Source organism: Patella vulgata, chromosome 9 (genome assembly GCF_932274485.2).
Source record: "Patella vulgata chromosome 9, xgPatVulg1.2, whole genome shotgun sequence".
NCBI lineage: Eukaryota > Metazoa > Mollusca > Gastropoda > Patellidae > Patella > Patella vulgata.
Window position 1 is genome coordinate 30,455,732 of NC_065887.2, and position 23,100 is coordinate 30,478,831.

Consider the following 23,100-nt stretch of genomic DNA (forward strand, 5'->3'; position numbering starts at 1 on the left):
GGGTGTAACTCCAGAAAGGAAATTAGAGGAACGTCGAATATCGATAGGGCCATCCCTCTTAAGACCCTAATGCTTAAATTTGAAGAAAAATCATCTAAAATTGGTAGTATCTATCGCGTTTACAAACTGCGTGGGCTACATCGATAGGGATTGTGCATTATGACCTCTTCTTTCACACCAAATTAAAAAAACAAATCGCTCTCACAAGCACATTGTTAACGGAAGGTCGGGTATGCAGACGGACGGACGGTCGGGGCCACGATAAAACAGGCCGACATTAATAAGGAGATACTAAGTCCTAATTAGGAGATAATAAGGTCTAATTAGGGGATACAAAATACTAATTAGAAGATACTAAGCCCTAATTAGGAGATACTGAGTTTTAATTAGGAGATACTTATTACTATTAGCAGATACTTTGGCCTAATTAGGTGATACTTTGGTCTAATTAGGAGATACTAAGTCCTAATTAGGAGATACTAAGTCCTAATCATGACTTCATTAACAAACGCTTATAGTTACTCGTAATTAGGATTTACCTTGTCCCCTAATTTTTTTTTTTTTTTTTATGCGACCCTAATATGCTTCCGTATAGGTGTGCTATATAAATCTATTTGTTAAGGCCAGTTCAATTTTCATCAAGGTCGTTGAGATGTAAATAAGGTTAGGAATCCGGATTGTTGGAGAGATTGTAGGTTAGGTTAGAATAAGCATTGGGGCTAGGTCCAGGGTTAGGTTTAAGAATCGATCCATCTAATTGAGTCAGCTGGCGTGCTTTCAACTCCCCGCGGTTGTACGTGACAAGGAGTAGGGTCGTCTGTCCAACCTCATGGGTTTTCTCCGGGTCCTCCCACTGCTAAAGACCCCTACGCGCAAGCGAATTATTGAAATAAAATGAACCATTTGTTAGTCCCGAAATAACGTAGTTTTTGTCGAGTAGACATTAAACCCCATTTCTCTCTCTCTCTCTCTCTCTCTCTCTCTCTCTCTCTCACACACCTGGGGTTTGGGTGGCAGAATGGTTAGCACGTGCGCGCTGTATCATAAAGCCTGTCATTGAGTCAACTGGCGTGGTTTCGAATCCCCGGTTGTACGTGACAAGGAGTAGGGTCGCCTGTCCAACCTCGTGGGTTTTCTCCGGGTCCTCCCACTGCTAAATACCCCTACGCGCAAGCGAATTATGGAAATAAAATTAAACCATGTTAGTCCCGAAATGACCTAGTTTGTGTCAAGTGGACGTTAAACTCCATTTCTCTCTCTCTCACACACCATATTGACGGTGATGTAAGGGAGAAGACTCTCAATCAGCCTAAAGCATAGAAGGATTCAGACTACCCGGTAATAATTCTCTCCGCATTGGCCAAATACATCCATGACATTTATAAGCCTATAACATTTTTTTGAACATTCCGAAGATCTTATTCCTAATAACCACAAACAGCTCAACATGTCACAATCGACTGATAGAAATATCAAATATTGAAGTGGGTTGACCATCTTGAATTTTTGCCAGGATTGGTCAAAGGAATCTGTGGGCAGTGACTTCATACACCATCAAAACATCAGTGAAACCATAATCCTTATATATAAGACATATAAAAATAGATTTCACTAAAAATTAGAACACTTATATGGATGTAGTACTTCTGAATTTTATTATCATGCTACGTCTCAACACACGTACAGGTGTCGTTATCAAGCAAATAACCATACCTGTATGATTGTTGAAAGGTAACATGATAATAAAATTCAGAAGTTGTAAATCCATATAAGTGTTCTAATTATCAGTGAAACCAATTATTATTCTTAATTCAGGAAGCAGAAACTATCAGACAAACTGTATTAAATGGCAAATATGTGCTAGAATCACTGGTACTTCTAAAACATGGGTTGTCAGGTAAATACCTGCTAGATCAAAGTCTTGGGAGTTCATATTTTGACTGAAGGGTATCCCTAACAAAAAAAGATGGTTGTAGAATTTCCATCATGGGGCAAGAGTACAGTGACGGATCATGGCAAGGACAACAGTGGCAAATGCCTCAGGGCCCAGCGTTTTGGTGACAAAAAAAAATGTTTTTTTTATATTTTGTAGAAAAATATAAGACCCATTTCCCCAGACTCATGAAACAAAGTGGCCTTTTTTTTCTATTTCTTTTAAATAAAACAAACTGGTGATGTGTTTTGGAAACATATTTTTTTAATGTCTTGTTGGCCTTCGTAACCAGGTGTTTTATAATGTTTTTTTTTCAGATTGTTTCATTTGGAATGAAAAACCAAATCCTAAAAAATACGAAGTTCCATATCAACATTTCTTTACTACTTCAATACTTTTAAGTGGAAAAATTAAAACATATCCATAATTCAGTAGTGTACTGGAGTCTTTTATTTAACTTCTAGTATATTTTCATGCCACATTAAAATGTCACAGCATATAGAATGACAATAATTTGTGCCAAAAAATTCTCAGTGCTCAATGTGGGACTGCCTTCCATTGTCCATTGTGAATTCTCTTTTGAGAAAACTTTTCAATTTTCATTTTTTGGGCGATTTCTTCTTTATACAGATAAAGAAAACAAAATTCAGGTATTCTTATTTTTTATTAAAAGAAACATGTTTTCTTTTTCATGATAAAATTTCATTTTGTGAGATACAATTTAGTGATCTATTAGGATAAATATATTAGCAATTTTACAATCATATTGACATTATTAAATCTATTTTATTAACTTTCATTCAATATACTTACAATCACGAAAACGAAATATTTGATCTAAGTACATTAAATTCATATTTCTAAATCTTATAGATAACTCCAGCCTATATATTTCATGAAGCATCCCACAACAAATTACATGTAACAAATCCAGAATGTTTGCACCAAAAAAAAATGTGTTATAGATCCTAATTATAATTTTTGGAATATTCTTAAAATTGAAGTTTAAAATGTCACAAATATGTGTTTTCAATCCAGAATGTTTAAAATCTCATAACCTTACAAAGTATTCTTGGAATGTAATTTTCATAAATTTTTGAAACTCCTCAATGCATCAGTCATTTAAAAAGTCTCAAAAGGTTCCAAAAATTAGAAAAATATAATACTTTGACATAATATGGAAACTTTTATATTATTCATTACATAACCATTATAAACCTCCTTCAACCTTCCTTTAATAACCATTAAAAGAACCCATAAACCCTGCATTTGATAACCATTAAAATCCCCCCTCCCCATTAATTAGTCTCATCACAAAATACTTGTTAATGAGTTCAATGTTTGCACTGTTCAGTAACAAATATCACAAATTGTAAATAAAATAATAACAATAATGGAATAAATAATGCTGTTGTGATTTATCTATTGTTTAAGCTGTGGGTTGAAACTGTTCAACTCGTTCTAACAAAGCATCAGAGTAACCAGGGGAGTAGTATCTGAAATTAAAAAGAAAGTTAAATTAAGTTCATGATTAATACAAACAAGTCACAAGAAACATCGTTCACTATGAAATCTTCAATATATGAGAAGTGGCATCACGTGTTATGGAAATAACAAGCATGCCTTGCCTAATGCATGATTCTATAAAGTTTATAATTCATTCCTTGATCATTAATTTCATTTTATTTAGTTGGAATGAATATTTGCAATGGTGGCCCATTTGGGAAAGTCTCCTTTAGATTCCAATCAGCATTCTGATATATAATGTTGTATGTTATGTCTCAGAATTTATATTGGTGAAAGAGTCTAACGTATAATAAGAGGGGGAAGTTATTTCCATTCAGAATTGGAATTGGATAACCATTAGAGTTATGCATGGTATTTCTGACAAATAACCAAGCAATGTATGCAAAGATCCCAATCGTTAAAATGCTCTTCTTATAAAACTTACTTGACAATTTCTTCAGGATAACAGTTGTTGATTGTGTTGACATATTCTGCTAAGGCTGATCCAGGTTCAGATTTAATTTCTTGTATTTTCTTTAATCCACCACTTGTCACAAATAATCTTCTAGCTTTAGAATCGTGGGGAAGGACTTTACTAAACTGACCAACAACGTGTTTGAGCACATTAGGCGGAGCATCGTGTAATAATGGTTCTAAGGCAGGTAAATGGACACATTTTTGTAAAATATTTTTAAGGGCTTTTTTACTCTGAAAAGACAGAAATAAATGATTTTTCTCATTAATTATATGTATACAGAATTGACCTTTCATACAAGTGGTAACAACATTGTTAAAAGTGCACTCAATAAGATAACCTTTAAACTTTTTAAAAATCTTAAAAGTTAAATAAAAAAAAAACCCAATAGATATCCGACTCAAAAGTTTCATTTTTGCCCATTTTGTTTATTCAGGGAAATGGTCCTATCTCATTTGTATACAATAATTCAAGGTACAAAGGCACTAATTACCTTTGTTTGTAAATCTTCTGAAACGTCAGCTCTAAGGTAGCACTGCAGAAGTTTGGGTAAAACATTAGCAACAGCCACTGCCTTGGCATGTTCTGGTGTGTGTCGACCTATCTGTCCTAGTGCCCATGCTATAGCAGCCTGTATGTGATCATCTGGTTCCTCTGATAAAGCTATCGCTAACTGTACAACACCCTGAAAAAAAAAAAAAAAAATAAGTATTAACAGTGTTAGAATAAGACATTCTGTTGATATAATTATGATTTGCGAATCAATAAAAAAGTTAAATTTCAAGATAGTAATGTTTTCATGAATAACAACACTATTAAAAAGATTGGGCAAATTAAACATGTGTACTGCATTTTAAATTTATCTTCTGTAAAAAAAAAAAAAGAAGTTTGCACTATTTTAATATTTAAAAAGTTTTAATCATTCATACTAACCTTAGAAACTATGACAGCCATTGCTAGATTTTCAGAATGAGCAGCAACATAGCCCAACATCATGACACCTGGCAGACGAACATTTCCTCTCGCTTCACCAACATAATCTACAACGGCTGCTACACCTCCAGCGTTTACAATCAACTGAGCTAACTTAAAAACAAAACAAACAAATGTATTAATTAATCAGAAATAGCATTTAATTTGTCCAATATCTTGCAAAAACAGAGAGGGAAATAAAGTTTAGCATTAACCTGACTAGCATACAGTAAATCTTTATTTCAATAATTTCGCCTTAATTTTGGAATCTTTTATAAGAAATAGGAAATCAGAGATCTTGGAGAAAAGCATCAGTTTAGACTGATGAAACTACTTATATAAACAGAACAAAAACCTCGATTTGCATAGATAACAGACCTTATGGTCTACACTGCATGTATAAGACCACTTGGCCCACTCCGATAAGACCTAAATTCATTTTAAACTAAAAAAAAAAAAGATTTAAAAGTCTTACCTCTGGTGTGTGTTTAGCAATTTCTCTAATTAAAGTAGCAACATTTTTCTTGACATACTCATCTGAATCTTTCAAACAGGTTAGAACAGCTGGGAAGATTTCAGCTTCAACAACCATTTCAGCTAAATCTACTGAATGTTTAGCTATCTGACTTAGAGCAGAGAATACTTGTCTCTAAAATAAAAAGAATTCATAATTTATGACATGTGATTAAATCATCATAAGAGTTCATAAATTCATTAATTTGTAATATGTATAGTGATGGGTGATGTGCATTGAGACGGAGTAAGCTTAATTTCTAGAACAGTACCAGATACCCAATTATCCTCTTTATTTGAGAAGTTGATGACTACTACTTTTTGATCCTGCCTTAGTGCTTATAAACTTTTTTAACTGCATTTAGTAATTGAACTGGGACTACACAGTAAAAAATTCTATCGAACACAGTTATTTTAATTTCTAGGCAATGTCTTGATTAGTATTCTCTATTACAGGATTTATCAAAGATGATTATGGTAACATCTACTTCACAAAATCAGGAGAGCCCTAAGCTATCAGTAAACAAATGTAAATTGTAGTCCATAGAAGATATTTAATCTACCAACCTTAAGTTTTGCATCTGGGTTGAGAATCATCTGAGCTAGATGAGCAATAGCCCCAGCATCTACAACAGTTTGAGCCAACTCTGGTGAATGTTTACAAATATCACTTAATGCAGAAGCAGCAATCCTCTTCAGAGACAATTCAGGTTCCTGTATACACAGTACTAAGAGGGGCACAGCTCCAGCATCAACTACAGCTTGTGCAAGTTCTAGAAAAAAAAACAATATTAAGAATATCAAAAAGAAAGTGAAACAAATGTCTTGTGTACAGTAGGTCATTTTGGAACTAACATAATAGGCCGTACAATGACAATGGGACAGACGTTTATATTTGTCAAAGAATTATGCTGCTTAAATTTCAAGGTTCTATGTACATTTATATCTCATCATCTGTTTATTTTAACGGTGTACAGGAAGTCACTTATATAATTACTATTTCTAATATTTATTTCTGTACGCTTAGTCAAATACAAGTTCATTTGTAAGCAGAAACTAATTGTTTTCTACAGAGTTAAGTACAGATTTTGAAGTTCTTCCAAAATGTGGCTCCTTTCACCTCTGACTCTATAATGGAGTATAATTTTGTTTTCCCAATCACTTCATCTAATTCACAGTTAAAAGTTTATATGATAACCTTAACAGTGGATTCCAAGTAGGTTAATAATGAAATAATTGTTTACCTGCATTATGACGAGCTATGTAGCCAAGAGCCCAGGCAGCAGACTCTTTCACACCTGGATCAAATTCTTCCAAACAAATAACCAAGGCATCTAAAGCGCCACAGTCAACCACAGACTGGGCCAATTGCGGGGAGTGTTTTGATACAGCCCTCAGAACAAATGCTGCTGCTTTTTTGTAGAATCTCTGTTAAAAATAAAAAGAAAACAAGACATTTAAATTAAGATATGAAACCTTGAAACTGCTTTAATCAGATATTAAACAAGACTTAAAGAAATTCTAAAGACGTTTAAATTGTACTTTTAATACTGGTTTATTCTATAAGAATTATGTGAATACAGTATGTCTGCATTAATCTAGAGAGCAGTCAGTGCAACTGTTTAAGATCATTCATCAGCACTGGATAGACTATCTTACAAAAATAATTTTAATAATGATTAGTGGCAATTAATAATAAATATTAATGCTTGATTATACTGTCCCACACACTTACATTTTGTTCTGCTAATGAATAAACTAATTGAGGTAAAATATCGCCCTTTACAACAGCCTCTGCCAAATCATCATTATAATTAGCCAATCTACCAAGAGCTAATGCTGCTGTCTGTTGAATAGTGGGTACAATGTCCAAGAGAAGAGGACGGAGAAGAGACATAACTCCGGCATTTTGAAGAGTTTCAATATTCTGTGGTCGTGAAGCCAACTCGGCTACCGTCTGCACAAATTGTGTGCGGGACTTTTGATACTGTTCAAAAACTGAAATGGAAGAAGACACAAATAAAAAATCATCAGCACGGTCTAGGCCTTGTGTCACACTGTGACTGTGAGACTCGTGAGTGGATGTAACAAATGGGATAGCCAATAGGCTATGTCATAGTATGTGTCGCAAACTAAAAGTATACGATACATTAATCATCGTTCATGCTAATTTAGTTGACAGTGACAGTTGCATCGTGTTGGAAAGCTACAAAGATTATTGTTTACAAATATGCGATTTATATAATTATTTGTGTATTATTTTAGACGACTTTCATGTCTTCACTGGAGACTGACGAGTTCAAGTGCTAGTTTTTGAATTATCATACCGCCTTATAGAAATGGTTCCACTAGGAGTTCCTTTGCGCAAGTTTTTTAGTCAAATGACTAAAAAGTCCCCTTATTTACGCATATACTGACCCAAAACTGTACTGCACATAGCTTAACATATATAATAAACCAATTCCTATTGAAATAAAGATGAAGCCTTACCGCATAATTATATGATATGAAACCCAACTGCTACGCAAAATTTGTCGTCTACCGAACTTATTTCAACTGCCTGGTGTCATGGCGGCTTTCACATTATAAGAAACATCGCTTTGAAAATGTAGAACGCATTACCACAAAGAAAAACTGTTCGTTAACTATTTTAGTGGACCAGTCTTCACTATTTGTGATAGAATTACTTGTTTTAATACAAACTGTAATGATATGTGTTGACAATTGTGCGTTTGAACCTATTTAAACTTCCGTAAGGAGTCTTAGACTGTATCAATTGTAGCGTTAAAAACACAGTTTAACGATACATTATTACATTTAATTGTAGCTTACCGCCTAAGTAGTAGGACTGAGAGGTTCGATAAAACCAGACCACTGTCACTGTCTGAACTGATCTTTCTTAAATCAATGCTACAAAATTTAAATATAGTTTACCTTGTAAAACCTGTCTTTGACTCATTTTGATGGGCTCTCCAGCGTCTGTAATGCTGCGAATGTGGCCCACTGCAGAACTGTTGTCTTTTTGTAACTCCCGATAATCCGTTGCTAAGCAAACATAAATAGCAACTACAGCTACGGACTCAACTTCCGTTATTTAATCTATCAAAAATAAAATAAAAAAACTTGAAAAAAGGATTTTCGAGATCAAACCTAATATAAAAGTAGAATAAAATAATTAAAACATTATCAACTAACCTAAGAAATATTCATTTCTAAAACCAAAATCAGGATGAAGTATAAATTATTTACCACGGCACTTCAACATGGCGCTGTCCATAGCTCTGAAAAATTGTTTTCTAAAATATCCGCCTCAAAGTGCCCCGATAGCCGCTATTTTGCATGTAATTGTGTTCAATAATAACTATTTTAATAACATAGATTTAGCATTACTCAATATTGTTTGGGTTACGTTAACTGTCATTGCAATGCAAGGAATTGGAGAGAGTCCGTCAGTCCATTAGTATTAGTATTATTCATGTCATTGACGCCGCAAACAGGAACAAGACTAAGAGAGATAATTCTTTTCGCCATCGATTTTATTAAAAAAATTAATATCCATGTAATAATGACTATTGACGTTCTCATGGGATTTACATAACATACAAAACGTGTAATAATGACTATTGTCGTTCTCATGGGATTTACATAACATACAAAACGTGCCTAGTTTAAGTGGAGCACGAAATCGAATATTATATTATCTACAAATCAGGAGATGTAAATATTCCACAAAACTAGTTGGAGCCTGGAGGTCGCATATTCGATCCATGCATTGGCCAAGAAAGTTCATCAGGATTTTCCAGTGTGGTTTCCCCTTGTCAGTGGTTCAGGATTGAGGGCCTTCAGGACAAGGACAGCTGTCCAGTCGTTTTGGATCGGTCGAAAAACGAGGTCCTGTGTAAGCCTATACATGTACATTGGAGTGCACGTAAAAGATCCCTTGACAGATGGAATTTGATATAAGCGTAGGCCATAACCCAGTAGGAGCAAAACAGTAGGACGTTGAACCCCATTTCATTTCATTTCACAATCAAATCAACACAATTTTATTTGATTCATAATTTTAATTTTAGCAAACAACACATTCATAATCTGTTTAATAATGTGAAACGGACATGCCATGGCCTAGTAAGCTCGCTCTCATTCTTTTGTGGTTAGAAAAGATGGACTATTGGCTGTTTGACACAATTTTCACAACTCATCAAGCTGTTCTAGAACACAGTCCAAAGCTATTTTGTTTTCAGAATAGGTACCTTAGCCTATGTTATTGTTGCCTTCATGTTACCTATAGCGCTCAAGCTCGGAGAGCGCTGGCTGTGTCAATCGCTATTTGTAAATATCTATATTTGTGACTGTTTTTTACATTAGGGATGCCCTGACGTTGAAATTTAGGGCATAAGGGCATTGCCAGGTCAACTGCTAGTATAGTAATATTTGACTATGAATGTCATTATGGAAAGCCTACACTAGAGTTCCATAGCTCACACTTTCCCAGCCATTGCCTTTCATATTGCCGTTTAAAATCATGTAAAGATTGATTGTAATGTGAATTTCTTTTTAGATATCTAAATTTAATTATGCAAAAGATCACCCAGAGACACCAGAGTTTCCAGATGAATACAGCCTAACTCCGATTAAGGGAGCTATATTTGATAAGAAACCGTTTCGTATTGAATTAAAAGCAGACAAACTGTACAGTTGGTGTGCATGTGGCCACAGTCATAATCAGGTTTGTATGATTTTTGTGACAAATAAGCTTTTGAATTTTGTATCCGTTCCTGAAAGGGTGTACATGTATTCATTCTTTTGTCAGTCAAGATTTTGATTTCATTCCATATGATACACGTAAATGTAGGTATTTTGGGCAGACGTCAACAAGAGGCCAATCTGTTTATAAAATCAGATGTTTTACAGTTCTCTTTTCTTTTGGTTTATGTCCCATAATTTATATTTTACCAGACAATTTGTAATTGACATCTGACAAGTTTATCAGTGTGTCATGTTTTAGTTATGTACTGTTCCAATCATGCCAAAACGTCATCCGTTGATATATGTATAAAGTCATCTCGCTGCTAACATTAACCATCCTAAAAGCAGCTGTTCTGAATATATGTTAGATCTTATGAAATGTAGAATATCAGAAATATACTAAAGCAATGAAATAAAGATATAATTATTTGGGTGCTCTGTGACCCATTTAATTCAACCCCTGTAAAGATTTGTATATTGTGTCCTCCAACTTCGGCTCCTGTCCATGCACAACCTTAAAGCAAAAATTGGGATTGCTTTGTGTAGCCAGGATGACAAACTAGTTGGTGGGCTTGTTTATATCCTGGCAACCTATAGTTATGACTGTGTATATTTATAACTGATTTATGAAGCAAGTGATTTCGCATGTCCAATTACTTTTAGTGTTAAAATTAGATATATTGTTGAGCATAAAGGCCAGCGTTGAGTTGAAACCGATTTTGTGTTCCACAGTCAACACAGTAAGCCAAATTCATAAAAAGCCAACTTTGACATTATCTTTTGAAATGGAAGTTTAATAATATCAAACTTGTCACTAATGTGGTGGACACACTAGCCGAATGATTCGGACGAATCAATTGGTGTCGATGTCATTTGGCCGAATGATTCGCCCGAATTAAACATGTTTGATATATTCGGCCGAATTATATTCGCCTATTGTGTCCGCTTTGCTGAAGCATTGGCCCGAATGTAGAATTCATTAGTCAATCACCACTCATCATCCACTCATATCGAGAAGTCATGTGATTGTTTGAAGACATGGTCACCGCTATTTTTAATCATATGTCGTGAAAGGTGATGCAATCGACTGGTGAATCGGGTGAATCATTCGTCTAGTGTGTCCACCCATTTGGCCGAATAAAATTTGGCGCCAATTGATGCGGCTAATGTATCCCTCGCCTTATAGAAATAATATATTAGATCAATCACTTTAAATTAAAAAGGTTTAGTTCCCCTATCTGTTTGTAATTTGAGGGATTGTTAATCCATTACAATTATTGTGCAAGATTAATCTCCGAAAGGAATATCTATCTTTGATATTTTACTTTGGTTTTCTTAATTAAATATTAAATAATTTGAGCTTGGATTTATCCACAAATGATGATCACCAACTTTTATTGTAACATTTTGATACATTTACTTAATTTTACAGCCTTTTTGTGATGGTACACACAAGACATTATGGGGAACACATGAGAAAAAAACTGTGCCAAAATTGCGACCACACAGATTCAAGGTAGAAGAAACCAAAGAATATTGGTTGTGCAATTGTAAACAGACGGACAACCGTCCATTTTGTGATGGAACTCATAAAAATGAAGAAATTCAAGCTAAAATCAAGTCATGATTGATGATTGGATAAAAAAAAGGACAGAGATGACTTATAATTGATATGCTTTGTGATAGTGAATTTGTATTTGTAAGATAGTAAATAGATTTATATCAAAAATATTGTCTGGAAACATATTGTATCTCAGAAGTCATCTTTGTTTACGTTTATTTAAGAGGTCACAGTAAGTGTGTGGTTTGCATACATGCTAAGTATTCTGATTTTAAATTTTTTAATCAGCATTTTCTAAATGATTAGAATAACACATGAAGTTTATATCTGGCGATGTTTTGACAAGGGTTTTTTGATAATTTATTTTCTATCTTCGTAAACCACTGCTAATTACATGGTGTATGCACGTCTTCATTAACCCGGCAGATGCAGAACAGTGGTGTGTTAAACCATATATCTTTTCATTTCCACCAGCCGCATTAATCACATTTTCTTTCAAGATCTGATGTATGAGCTTTATTGATAACCCGCTAGTCTTCCCCCAATCTACTAAATTCCAGAACAGTATTCTGGTATAGCTCATGAATATTTTTGCAGACTCCATGACATACAGGGCTACAGAAATGACATCATTTCTGACACCCGCATTGGCACTAAGCTGAAACATGGCATAAATGAATAAGAATGAACATGTACTTTGCTGTTCATGGTTTTAATATAAACCACAGGCCTCTGAACTGTAGTATAGCTGATCCTCAAAATATTGTCCTTGGCAGGATCCTGCTAGTGCTAACCCATCACCTACCAACTTTCTGTAGAGTTTAAAGGGCTGGGTTTCGTGCATTCATGCTGTTCCTAAACTTTCATGTAAATATTTGCTGGATTTAAACCTTTGTAGTGGTTATTTCACATGCAAGTAATGATAAGTTTTTCAATTTTTAATTTGTCAATGGCATCAAGAGAATTTATACAATTCACGAAGGTCAAATTTCTCATCGGTGTCCTATTCCAAGAAACAGACTTGTTCATGATTCAAGTACAAAGTTTAATTCATAAATTTTTAATATAACAAAACAATTACACTATTGAAAAGAGGCATACACTTATACATTACACAATACACATTAGTGTCTTTCTGATAATCACAATGAATGATCCTCACAAAACACAGTAGTCCAGTTATCTATTTTGTGTAGCACTCTGAAAGGTTACATTTGTCCAATTTTTTCCAAACATTTTGTAGAAACTTTTAATTTTCCAACTAAATCCTATAAGAAAACAAAAATGTTTATATAATGGTATATATCATCTAGGACTAGTCATTTAAATGGGATGAAAAAATGAGAAGCTTTGTACAGATTGGGGTGCATGTAAAAGAACCCTTGGAATTCGCTTGCTCGCTAGCCTGGAGGTCGGGTGTTCGATCCCTGCATTGGCCGAGAAAGTTCATCAAGATTTGCCTGCGTGGTTCCCCCTTGTCAGTGATGCAGGACCGAGGGCCTGACAAGGACAGCTGTCTAGTCCTTCAAATGAGACGAAAAACCGAGGTCCCGTGTATACATTGGAATGCACGTAAAAGATCCCTTGGCAGTTGGAATTCGATATAAGAGTAGGCGATAGTGCCGCTGCCCGGACAAAATTTCCCTCATAGCACACTGTATGGCGTATGCCTGTCTTCATTAGCCCAGCATAGGAGCAGAAAAGTAGGACAGTAAACTCCATTTCATTTCATTTCATTTACCCTTGGAATTCAAAGTAAAAGTAGGCTGTAGCACCGTTATGACATATGCCAGTCTTCATTACCCCAGCACAAAAACCTCATGGAAATCTCAAAGGCAATGACAACCTGTCTTTTATTTTTATAATAGTTAAATAAGAACGCACATCTATGCAAACCATGCATAACAAATTTTTTCAATTTGATTGACTCAAATTTCTCAAATGCTTGGTTTACCTAGAAGGCCGAAAATAAGTGTTTGGAATGTAGTAAAACAAAATGTCAAGGGATTAAAAATATGATACGAAAGAAAACCTTTGGACATTATAAAATGTTGAAACCTACCTACATTAAAGATACGTTATGTAAGATTTAGATAAAGAGCTAGTCATTCTTGCTATAATATACTATTCAAAAAAAGTAGGGGATATTTGATTTTGGGGGCATAATACTAAAATATGCAAATGACTACGAAAAAAGTCATTATAGAACCTAACAGAAGAAACATTTCCAGTTACATGTGACGCCCAAACGCACCAATAGCTACCGCATGGAATGCATGTGATGCTTGGGATCATCATGGGGGTCCAACCCAAGATTTGCACGACTCTGACTTTGAATGTTACAGTCATTGTGGCATTGAATTCCAGGGTGGAAACATCAGTTTAATTGTTTTAGTGACCAGAAAACAAATTTTGATATGCGTCGGCTTACCCAAAATGAAAGGTTACGTGCCCTTGGCATGCTACAGATCGGCACAACACAGGCGGTTGTGGTGCGGACGATGAATGTTTCTCAGTCTGTCATAAGCAGGCTATGGTCCAGATACCGTGATACACAATCTGTACAGGACAGACCACACTCAGGTCGACCAAGGGCGACAACTCAAGCCCAGGATCGATTTATCCGTACCTTGGCCTTGAGAAATCGTGTCTTCACAGCAAATCAGATCAGCGCTCGTCTTCAAACAGACACTGGTGTGAGAGTGAGTGGCCAGACGATTCGGAATCGACTGCATAGGGGTCACCTTCGCGCCCGACGTCCTCGCATGATCCCTTGTTTGAGAGATCATCACATTCAGGCAAGACGTCGTTGGTGTAGGGATCGTCAACACTGGGATAATCGACGCTGGAGCAATGTGATGTTTTCAGATGAGTCAAGATTCACTGTTGATTTTTTGGACAGACGTAGGAGGGTGTGGCGTCGTCGAAACGAGCGCTTCCAAGACGTTAACGTCATCAGACATGATCGATTTGGGGGTGGTTCTGTTATGGTGTGGGGAGGCATCACTGTTGCTGGAAGAACGGCTTTACATGTTGTTGCAGGGCGTGTTACAGGCCAGTACTACCGGGACAACATCTTGGCAGTCCATGATGTGCCGTTCGCACGACGTCATGGCCGCCGTTTCATCTTCCAGGATGACAACGCAAGATGTCACAGGGCCAGGATCGTTACAGGTTACCTCCAACAACAGAACATCACCACATTACCTTGGCCAGCACTGAGTCCCGACCTCTCCCCCATCGAGCATGTCTGGGACATGCTTGGACAGAGGTTACGTCAACGTCAACAACGTCCTGCCAATGTCCAAGAACTTGCTGCTGCGTTGCAACAGGAATGGGACAATCTGGACCAAAATGACCTTAGACGTCTCATTAGGAGTGTGCCACGTCGGATCAATGCTTGTTTGGCAAACAGAGGAGGATTTACCCGTTACTGACTTGGTTGTGATGCTGTGGTAACTTTGCTGTTTGACCCCGGGTATCATTTTACCCTTATAATGGTCAGTCTGTGCCTTACTTAGTCTAACGATCATTTGGAATAAATCGATGAATGTGAACTTCATTTCATTTTGTCATTTGTTTCTTCGTCAGTTTCATTAGGTGACTTTAATAACACTTAAAAATCAAATATCCCCTACTTTTTTTGAATAGTATAGTTCAAAAATAGATAATGTAAAATGAATAATTTAAAAGTTTCATTCAAATTACTCTAATGCGAGCGAAGATATTAGCCTTTGAAGGTTTGACAAGTCGTGTGCAAGAATTTCAACTACCGCACTGGTTGTTCGAAGCTTAGTCTCGCTCCTCCAATTTTAAATTAAATCAAAATATGGCTGAACCGTTCTATTTAATATCGGAGAAATCCGATGCCATCGAGTGTTAATTATGGCCTGGATCAGTTATTTAATGTCTAATAATTTAGAAAACATTTCAGACCTAAAGAAACTAGAAAGATCTGCAATATGCAGATTTAGCTCTTGCATAATGTATGTTTAATCATGAGTAATTGAAATATTTTCATTATTTTGTCTCTGCATTTTTCATAACAATTCTGATGCTGAATCTGGTCTTTTGCTTGGGTCCCTGGGTTTGACCACTTGATACAGATTTGATAAAGCAAAGCAGGGTCAAGTCTAGAAATTAAAGCCAACGGCAGATGTAATTAGGGTGAGGGCACGTGATTGTGGGTTATGGTTAGGGTTAGCCCTGTTTACATCTCGTGACCTTTGATCAAATCTGCAGTTAGACCTAATCAGCAAATCAATCAAAATTAAATATTACCTGTAATTGTTCCATGGAACAGGAAAATTGAATTTCTTGCAATTCAGAATTACCAGGAATCTGAAGAAAAAAACCAGATAAAAACAGTATCTCTACCAAACTACTTGTGAATAAAAATGGTTGGTGGGATTTCTTCAGAAAAGTGTTCAGACCCAATCTTAAAGGAGATGGTTCATCGCTATGGGAAAATTCAAATTTTCTATTCAAATTAAAACTGACACGCCATGTTTCTCTGGGAGTCGTGGTGGCTCAGTAACACGTGGCCTAGAGGTCCTGGGTTCAATCCCAGTATTGGCCGAGAAAGTTTACTTTCGTTTTCCCTTGTGTGTAAGAATATAGAGCCTGGCAAGGAACACTGTTTAATAGTTTGGATGATTTCGAAGAACCAATGTCTTGTGTACACATTGGTGTCTACATAAAAGAACCCTTTTCAGTTGGAATTTTAAATAAAATAGGCAGTAGAGCCGCTGTCAGGCTAAAAATTTTGGTCACAGCATGGTGTAAACCTGTCTTCATTAGTCTGGATGGAACAGAAAGTTATTTCCATCTGTTTTTATATTTTAACAACAGAAAGATAATTTAAGAAAATGTCAGTGGTGTCATCAACACTACCAGACTTTTCAACATGGCATCTCCATGCTCAAAAATGGCTGTAAAGTGATCAGATTTGTCTATTTTATCACTTTGTCAATTTTTATCTTTTTCAATTATCAATTTCTAGTTCCACTACTGATGTTATTGGTGGCATTTAAACATGTGTCTAGAATTAAAGTTGGTTTGCGTAGCTCTTCTCATTATATATTGTTAGAATATAGAATAAGTGGACCATCTCTTTTAATGATTAAAGTTTTACTCATGTACCACTTTTAATTGCACATGCTTAAAATATGAAAAAGTATTTTTTTTTCTTAAAGAAAATAAAAGGCTGTGATAAATCATCATTCCATACTGGCATTTTTGAACTATTGCTATACTAGAGTTATCCACCTTTTCAATGCATGCTGGCCAGGGTAATATCAGTTGCCGTCAAAGGCCAATGGGTATGAAGAAATGGGACTAAGTGGGAAACTTAATAAGTGAAGTATAAATAACCCTACCTCTGTTTTTAATGTTATTAAATACACTGGTTGATTGACTTTATCTACATGATTGTTCTGTAGAAAGATAAAACATGATATATTGCAAAAGGTAAGTAGTCAGTAATGATGTGCAAGGCCTTTGGAATTGAAACACTAGCTTCAAGCTATACTGAAACATTTTGCCTAACATACCGGTAAACACTTCCTGCATTTTTATATATTACCCCATAATGATACACCCCAATCTGACTTTATTCCATATTAGGCTGACCTTAAAAATATCTTTGTTTCGCCTAACGCGACCGACTAACTAAAACCACCCCCGACTTAAATTATTTTATTGTACTTTTCCACGATCTTTTTATTTTATTTTGTGTGTCAACCTGAAATATATCATGAGAGTTATTTCCCTTTACTATGGCTATGGTTTGATTCATTATTGAAACTGGTTGATCAAGACGAAAGCGTCATAGGTGTCGCTTCTCAACAAAATGGTTGCAGACGAATACACGTCCATTCCCACGAAATGATTCTGCCTCTATGTCTGTGGTGCGTAGTTTTAAACATGACGACGATATTTTCAATATCCGTTTTCGAGAAAAATGAAGGCACAACCCGCACTATCGTTAAAAACGTGTTGAAGGAGTTTCACACTTCAAGTTCGTGGCAAATCGTGTGCGAGTCGATCATCACGAAAAATCCCGATGTCATTGATTTGTTTGCCAATAAAGAAGACGAATGTTTCCACCCGGAAAATTATTAAGCTGTCAAATTAGCTCTTAAGTTTAATAAAAACTTTCAGTTCGTTACTTTTTACGTCAGACCCCAAATTCATTAAACAAAATTAATGAATCTGTAGTATACAGCTAATAAGTTTTCTGTATTGATTTCTCTGACTTTAAAAAAAAATCTGAAAAAAAAACCGACCTACCGACCCTTCTCCTCGATTGTGGGTCGGGTTTGGTGAAACAAAGATATTTTTAAGGTCAGCCTTAGCACACTGCTATTAAGCTTGGTTTCCCTGACTAATGCATCAATATGTGTCATTTTTTATCAAGACTTACTGGGTTCAATGAAAATGCAGCTTGAAACCACGAAAAAAGTCCTAAACAGAAATGGCATAAATTAACCAAGATACCCTGAGCAGTGTTTCATCTGAAAAAATTGTAGAATAATTTTCATTTTTATTTTGAGAGGAATGGGGTTAAAAATCATTTCTTTAATTTTGTATTAAGAATTATAATCACCTTTATATAATAATCTAATCTCCAGTCAACATCTACAATATGTGGTGGACTCTTCCCTATACTGAAAACGAATATTAACAAATTAAATTTAAGCAACTAAAATAGTCCACTTGTTCTATTTGCTCCTGTGATAAGAGTGTTCATTGATGATTTCGTCTGTGTTTAACACTTTGCCTCTAACATAAAACTTTTTTGTCCCCCCCCCCCCCATTATATTTACGGGAGAAAGTGTGAGTACATTGAAGATTGTATTTGTGCTTGCCTCCAACCAGAAACTTTTGATTATTAACTTCTTTTTCTTTAATAAATGAAATAGGTAACCAATTAATTGTATATACACAATGTAGTAAAATATATTATACACTACCAATATTTAAATATATAATATCCTACTTATTCTAAGCAAAATTGTATTGAACTTTTGTTTATCCCACCCCATGTTTTCTAGCTGCATTTAATTAACAACCCTTGCAACAGGTCTATCAAATTTGGTAATATACAACAGGGACTTACCTGCCTAAAAGAATTTGTATTAAAGGTTTCTTGGCCTGCAGAAAATGAACAGATTTCTATTAATAACTTTCTTCACCACAATTAACTTATATTACCAATAAATGCATTCTATGACGATGAATTTATATTTTAATAAGAATTCAATAAACTGTATATTTAACTTTTCAATGATCTCCACGGTTGTATATATGTTTCACAGATTTTACAGCATTCATTATGATATGCTATTTGTGAATGTGAAATGAGGTTTAAAAACTTAATAGTTAGTATTTTACTTACCAAATAAATATTATTGAAACTGTTTATTCTATCTATCGTAAATTTACATTCTTCTAAAACAGCTCTAAAATATACAAAAAACATAAAAGATTTTATTTTTTATTTTTAAAGTACATTATACTGTGGCTTTTGATAAAAGACAATCTAATACTGTGGCCCAAAATTTAAATTTCCTGGAATTATGAACGGTCGAAAAGTGTATTATTAACTACAAGGGTCCTCTAAATTGAAAGCTAATTACCACTGATGCCTTTATTTTGGCTTAATCAAATTCGTCAAGGACTCCCGAGTCCTGACTAACCATTGCTTTATATGTTACCTGGGAGCAGTTCAAAGAGCTGAAACTTTACAGAAAAAGTAGTTCCTAGCCTGACCCTGACAAAAGATTTTGTCAAATTGATGTCATACACATTTATTGTAGGCCTACATATATGCATTCCCACAAATTGGAGGAAACTGTGATGATTGTTTGCGAGATTGTATAAACTAGCTTCAAGCTTACCCAATAGATGATGGTTCAGCATCCCATTTAGTTGCTTCTGTTATTAATGTAACCAAACCACTATAAGCTGATTTTAAACTTCCTTTATCAGTATCTTTAAATGATGTGTCATCTAATAATAATTAAAATATGCTTTTTATAATAAAAGTGATAATAAATGTACATAATTAGTTTTAAAAGGCATTAGCACAGACAATCTTTAAAATAATATCTTAATACCAGTATTCCAATTCCATATTATGGTATGGACTAATATCAAGACATATACAGAGCATTTTACATTGATTTCTTCCATGTAATAATTTGCCTGATCAAGAAGAAGAGATTTTCAACGTTGTTTTTTTAGTAGAATGTGGTACATTCAAGAGAATTATAGATATGTTTTCACTCCTACTCCCATATATTCTAGACTACATTTACAAGTGACCTTCAGTGTAGTACAATAAGGGTACATGGTGCATCTGAACAAATTGACACATGTATGCAAAAGTTTGGCCATCCATGCCCATGTTCCAAAATATTAACTGTTGATCATTCATCGATGCAATAAAATTCTATCTACCTAGTTACTTTAGTAACAGATTCTTATCAGCTCTAGCCTCTACCTGTTATGTGTTTCATAATGGCGGATCATTTCAAACGAATTTTGGATCGAAAATAGTGTTGGATTATTATAAATTTGTGACAGATGTGGCAAGAAATGATTTCTTTTGGAGATCAAAGAAGAATCACAGTGAAAAATAGACAGTGTGGATTCTAAAATAGCCTTAGAATGGAGATGGGGGTAAAGCCTTATTTTCATATTAGTTGTCTATAGGATCAGCCAGTAACGGAAAGAGACAGTCGATAAGAATCCGTTACTAAAGTAACTATGGTGTAAAATAAATGTACAGTATTGCTTAATTGCGAAATATAGAGAGGCTGTCATTTTATGTACCGGTACATGACACCTGAAAAGTTCTCTTTTCTAAGATGAGTAAATGTCTGGCCCTGCAGGCTAAAAAGGGGCGTGTCTGTGTCACATGTAACCGTTTTTGTTTCCAAAATTGATCATTTTTAAACTAAAAAAAACCCATCTCACTTGCAATATCGTCTCGATTAGACGCTGCCAACAGTCCCTGACAAGCATGGGCTACCAATATATTAAAACACTGGTCAGAAATATGGGCAGTATCGCCTGCTATTGACAGTTCTTCCAAAACAGAACTTCCGAACTCCATGATTTGGTGACCTTTCAACTTTTCTGTTTACTTCCGGCACGACGGTAATATTCGTGCGTTCAGCCAGGGACACATCAGATCGGTGTATTCGGGCTTTCAAATACGTAGATGCAAATATTTTATACCTAAACTGAAAATTAATTTCGAAATATAATATCACAATTTCTATATTTCCTCACAAAGAAGTAATAATATTTAGAATTTACTATCAGGTAGTGAATAATTAAAGATGCATTATGTAAGAGCTAAATCTGGCTATTGCACGTTTTTATTTTGGCTTCAAATGCTATACAAATTATTGCTTCGACATTTATTCACGTGACAAGCCCATAATCAACCCTCTAAGATGCCAAAGATGTAAACGATCGCCATTTAATGATTTAATTTCGATTAACAAGTAACGTTACTGCGATAATAAACAATTTATATCAAAACTTCAAACAGTGATCTTTGAATGAAATTTTCAATACATCAAGTTTGAATTATCCATTTTGGAACTATTACAACAAGAACGGCTAGCTCTTCGTCTTCTTAGTCTGATGTGTACGTTAGTTGTTTGTGATGTATGTGTACTGTGTCTTGTCCGTATATTTGTCTTGTATATTTGTGTGTAGTGCAGTCCCCTTCATTAGCACAGCCGGAGCAGAACCGTAGGACGTTACGGTTAAACCCCATTTCATTTCATTTCATTTCAAATCTTACAATGTGCATATTCAAGGAATGCTGCCCCGGTCCGCATCGAGTTATCTAGTGTATTTAACTCCCGTGCAAATGTTATGTATACATCTCCTGTATTTCACACGAAATATCATGTTGTTGTTAAAGATTATGCTTAAAACATTGATGTGTCAACGATTGAAGTACTAACTACGGTTAGGGTTAATGTTGAGAATATTCCCATACTGGTCGCCTGCTGTTTTTGAATATCAAGAAAGTAGCTATTTATGTAGATTGAAAGCATTTAAGGTAAACATCTACAGGTGCAAGACTTCCAGATAAATTACAATTTTACCCGTTCAATGCGCAATATTTTGACCCTCCTCCATCTGCCAACAGGTGATTATTTTCAATGAATGTAAAATTGATCTCGCATTTCTTGTCCCCTCGTTACATTGCAGCATAATCTTTTTCTTGTTATCATTGTCGCAGATTTTTTTGCTGACGCGGTAATCATTTTTTATTCTTCGTTCTTATAAAGTTTATAAATGGTTATTCAAAGACAGGGCTGTGTGGTATAAGGAAGTACAGTCATGGCATAATAGTGAATTACTTTTATTACATCAGTGTTTTCTTAAATATACATTTGCTTGGGTTTTGTGGGTACATAAATCAACACTGGACAGGTGGAAAGCGAGTATAACGAACCATGTGTAAGGGGACACATAGAAATAGTGCCACTACTGATGTCTTCCGCCTTGTGGCTCGTCCTACGGAGTTCCTTTGCGCAAGTTATTTAGTCAAATGACTACAAAAAGTTTACTGGCCTATAGACCCCTAACATTACTGCGCATAGCTTAACATATAATAAACCTATTCCCATTGAAATAAAGGTGAAGTCTTACCGCATAATTATATGATTTGATGAAACCCAACTGTTTCATCTGGCTGGTGTCATGGCGGCTTACATAAAAAGAAATGTCGCTTTGAAAATGTAGAACGCATTACCACAAAGAAAAACTATTTTAGTGGTCCAGTCTTCACTATTTGTGATAGAACTACCTATGTCAAAACAAACTGTTATGACATGTGTTGACAATTGTGCGTTTGAACCTATTTGTACTTGCGTAACGAGTTTTAGACGGTATCAATTGTAGCGTTAAACACAGTTTAACGGTACGACATTTGTCGCTAGGGGACACAATACTCGCCTTGCCCTGGGCGCTGACAAGCCACGCTACGTCACTGGTTACACTGACGGAAATAGGTAGATCTATACCCTTTGGGGGGGGGGGGTGGCTGAATGGTTAGCACGTGCACGCAGTATCATAAAGTCTGTCATTGAGTCAACTGGCGGAGTTTCGATTCCCCGGTTGTACGTGACAAGGAGTAGGGTCGACTGTCCAACCTCGTGGGTTTTCTCCGGGTCCTCCGGTTTTTCTCCCACTGTTAAAGACCCCTACGCGCAAGCGAATTATGGAAATAAATTAAACCACATGTTAGTCCCGAAATGACCTAGTTTGTGTCTAGTGGACGTTAAACCCCATCTCTCTCTCTCTCTCTCGCTCTCTCCCCTTTGGCTCACATCAAAATAAACAATCAAAACAAACAAA

The 23,100-nt window shown here is 35.4% G+C and overlaps 3 protein-coding genes across 3 annotated transcripts; 1 reads left to right on the forward strand and 2 right to left on the reverse strand.

The window, feature by feature from the left end:
• Positions 1-2,578: 2,578 nt before the first annotated feature.
• On the reverse strand, positions 2,579-8,478 carry LOC126831543 (sperm-associated antigen 6). Its single transcript, XM_050562084.2, has 9 exons — positions 8,334-8,478; positions 7,135-7,397; positions 6,644-6,827; positions 5,967-6,172; positions 5,362-5,535; positions 4,848-5,000; positions 4,408-4,599; positions 3,885-4,147; positions 2,579-3,429 (listed from the first exon to the last, which is right to left on the reverse strand). Exons 1-9 carry the CDS (start codon positions 8,356-8,358, stop codon positions 3,363-3,365), a joined length of 1,527 nt encoding a protein of 508 aa, XP_050418041.1. The 5' UTR covers positions 8,359-8,478; the 3' UTR covers positions 2,579-3,362.
• Positions 8,479-8,625: 147 nt separating this feature from the next.
• Positions 8,626-11,911, forward strand: LOC126831545 (CDGSH iron-sulfur domain-containing protein 3, mitochondrial). Its single transcript, XM_050562086.1, has 3 exons — positions 8,626-8,740; positions 9,961-10,128; positions 11,581-11,911. Exons 1-3 carry the CDS (start codon positions 8,663-8,665, stop codon positions 11,773-11,775), a joined length of 441 nt encoding a protein of 146 aa, XP_050418043.1. The 5' UTR covers positions 8,626-8,662; the 3' UTR covers positions 11,776-11,911.
• Positions 11,912-12,632: 721 nt separating this feature from the next.
• Positions 12,633-20,960, reverse strand: LOC126831544 (COMM domain-containing protein 3). The gene is made up of 8 exons (XM_050562085.2): positions 20,692-20,960; positions 19,611-19,722; positions 19,109-19,172; positions 18,830-18,864; positions 18,317-18,377; positions 17,088-17,144; positions 15,991-16,050; positions 12,633-12,977 (listed from the first exon to the last, which is right to left on the reverse strand). The coding sequence occupies exons 1-8, from the start codon at positions 20,828-20,830 to the stop codon at positions 12,918-12,920; spliced, it is 588 nt and encodes a 195-aa protein (XP_050418042.1). The 5' UTR covers positions 20,831-20,960; the 3' UTR covers positions 12,633-12,917.
• Between the last annotated feature and the right edge of the window lie 2,140 nt (positions 20,961-23,100).

Bases quoted from the DNA above. Each gene is read 5' to 3' on its own strand.
- LOC126831544 (XM_050562085.2), bottom strand. From the start codon at position 20,830: ATGGAGTTCGGAAGTTCTGTTTTGGAAGAACTGTCAATAGCAGGCGAT. The intron at 19,723-20,691 runs GTGAGATGGGTT...AATTATTATTAG, and splicing joins TAATCGAGACGATATTGCAA to ATGACACATCATTTAAAGAT. The intron at 18,865-19,108 runs GTAAGTAAAATA...CATTTTCTGCAG, and splicing joins GTTTCAATAATATTTATTTG to GCCAAGAAACCTTTAATACA.
- LOC126831545 (XM_050562086.1), top strand. From the start codon at position 8,663: ATGGCGCTGTCCATAGCTCTGAAAAATTGTTTTCTAAAATATCCGCCT. The intron at 8,741-9,960 runs GTAATTGTGTTC...ATTTCTTTTTAG, and splicing joins CGATAGCCGCTATTTTGCAT to ATATCTAAATTTAATTATGC. The intron at 10,129-11,580 runs GTTTGTATGATT...TTAATTTTACAG, and splicing joins GTGGCCACAGTCATAATCAG to CCTTTTTGTGATGGTACACA.
- LOC126831543 (XM_050562084.2), bottom strand. From the start codon at position 8,358: ATGAGTCAAAGACAGGTTTTACAAG. The intron at 4,600-4,847 runs GTTAGTATGAAT...TTTTTTTTTCAG, and splicing joins TGGCTGTCATAGTTTCTAAG to GGTGTTGTACAGTTAGCGAT. The intron at 4,148-4,407 runs GTAATTAGTGCC...CTGTCTTTTCAG, and splicing joins CAGAAGATTTACAAACAAAG to AGTAAAAAAGCCCTTAAAAA.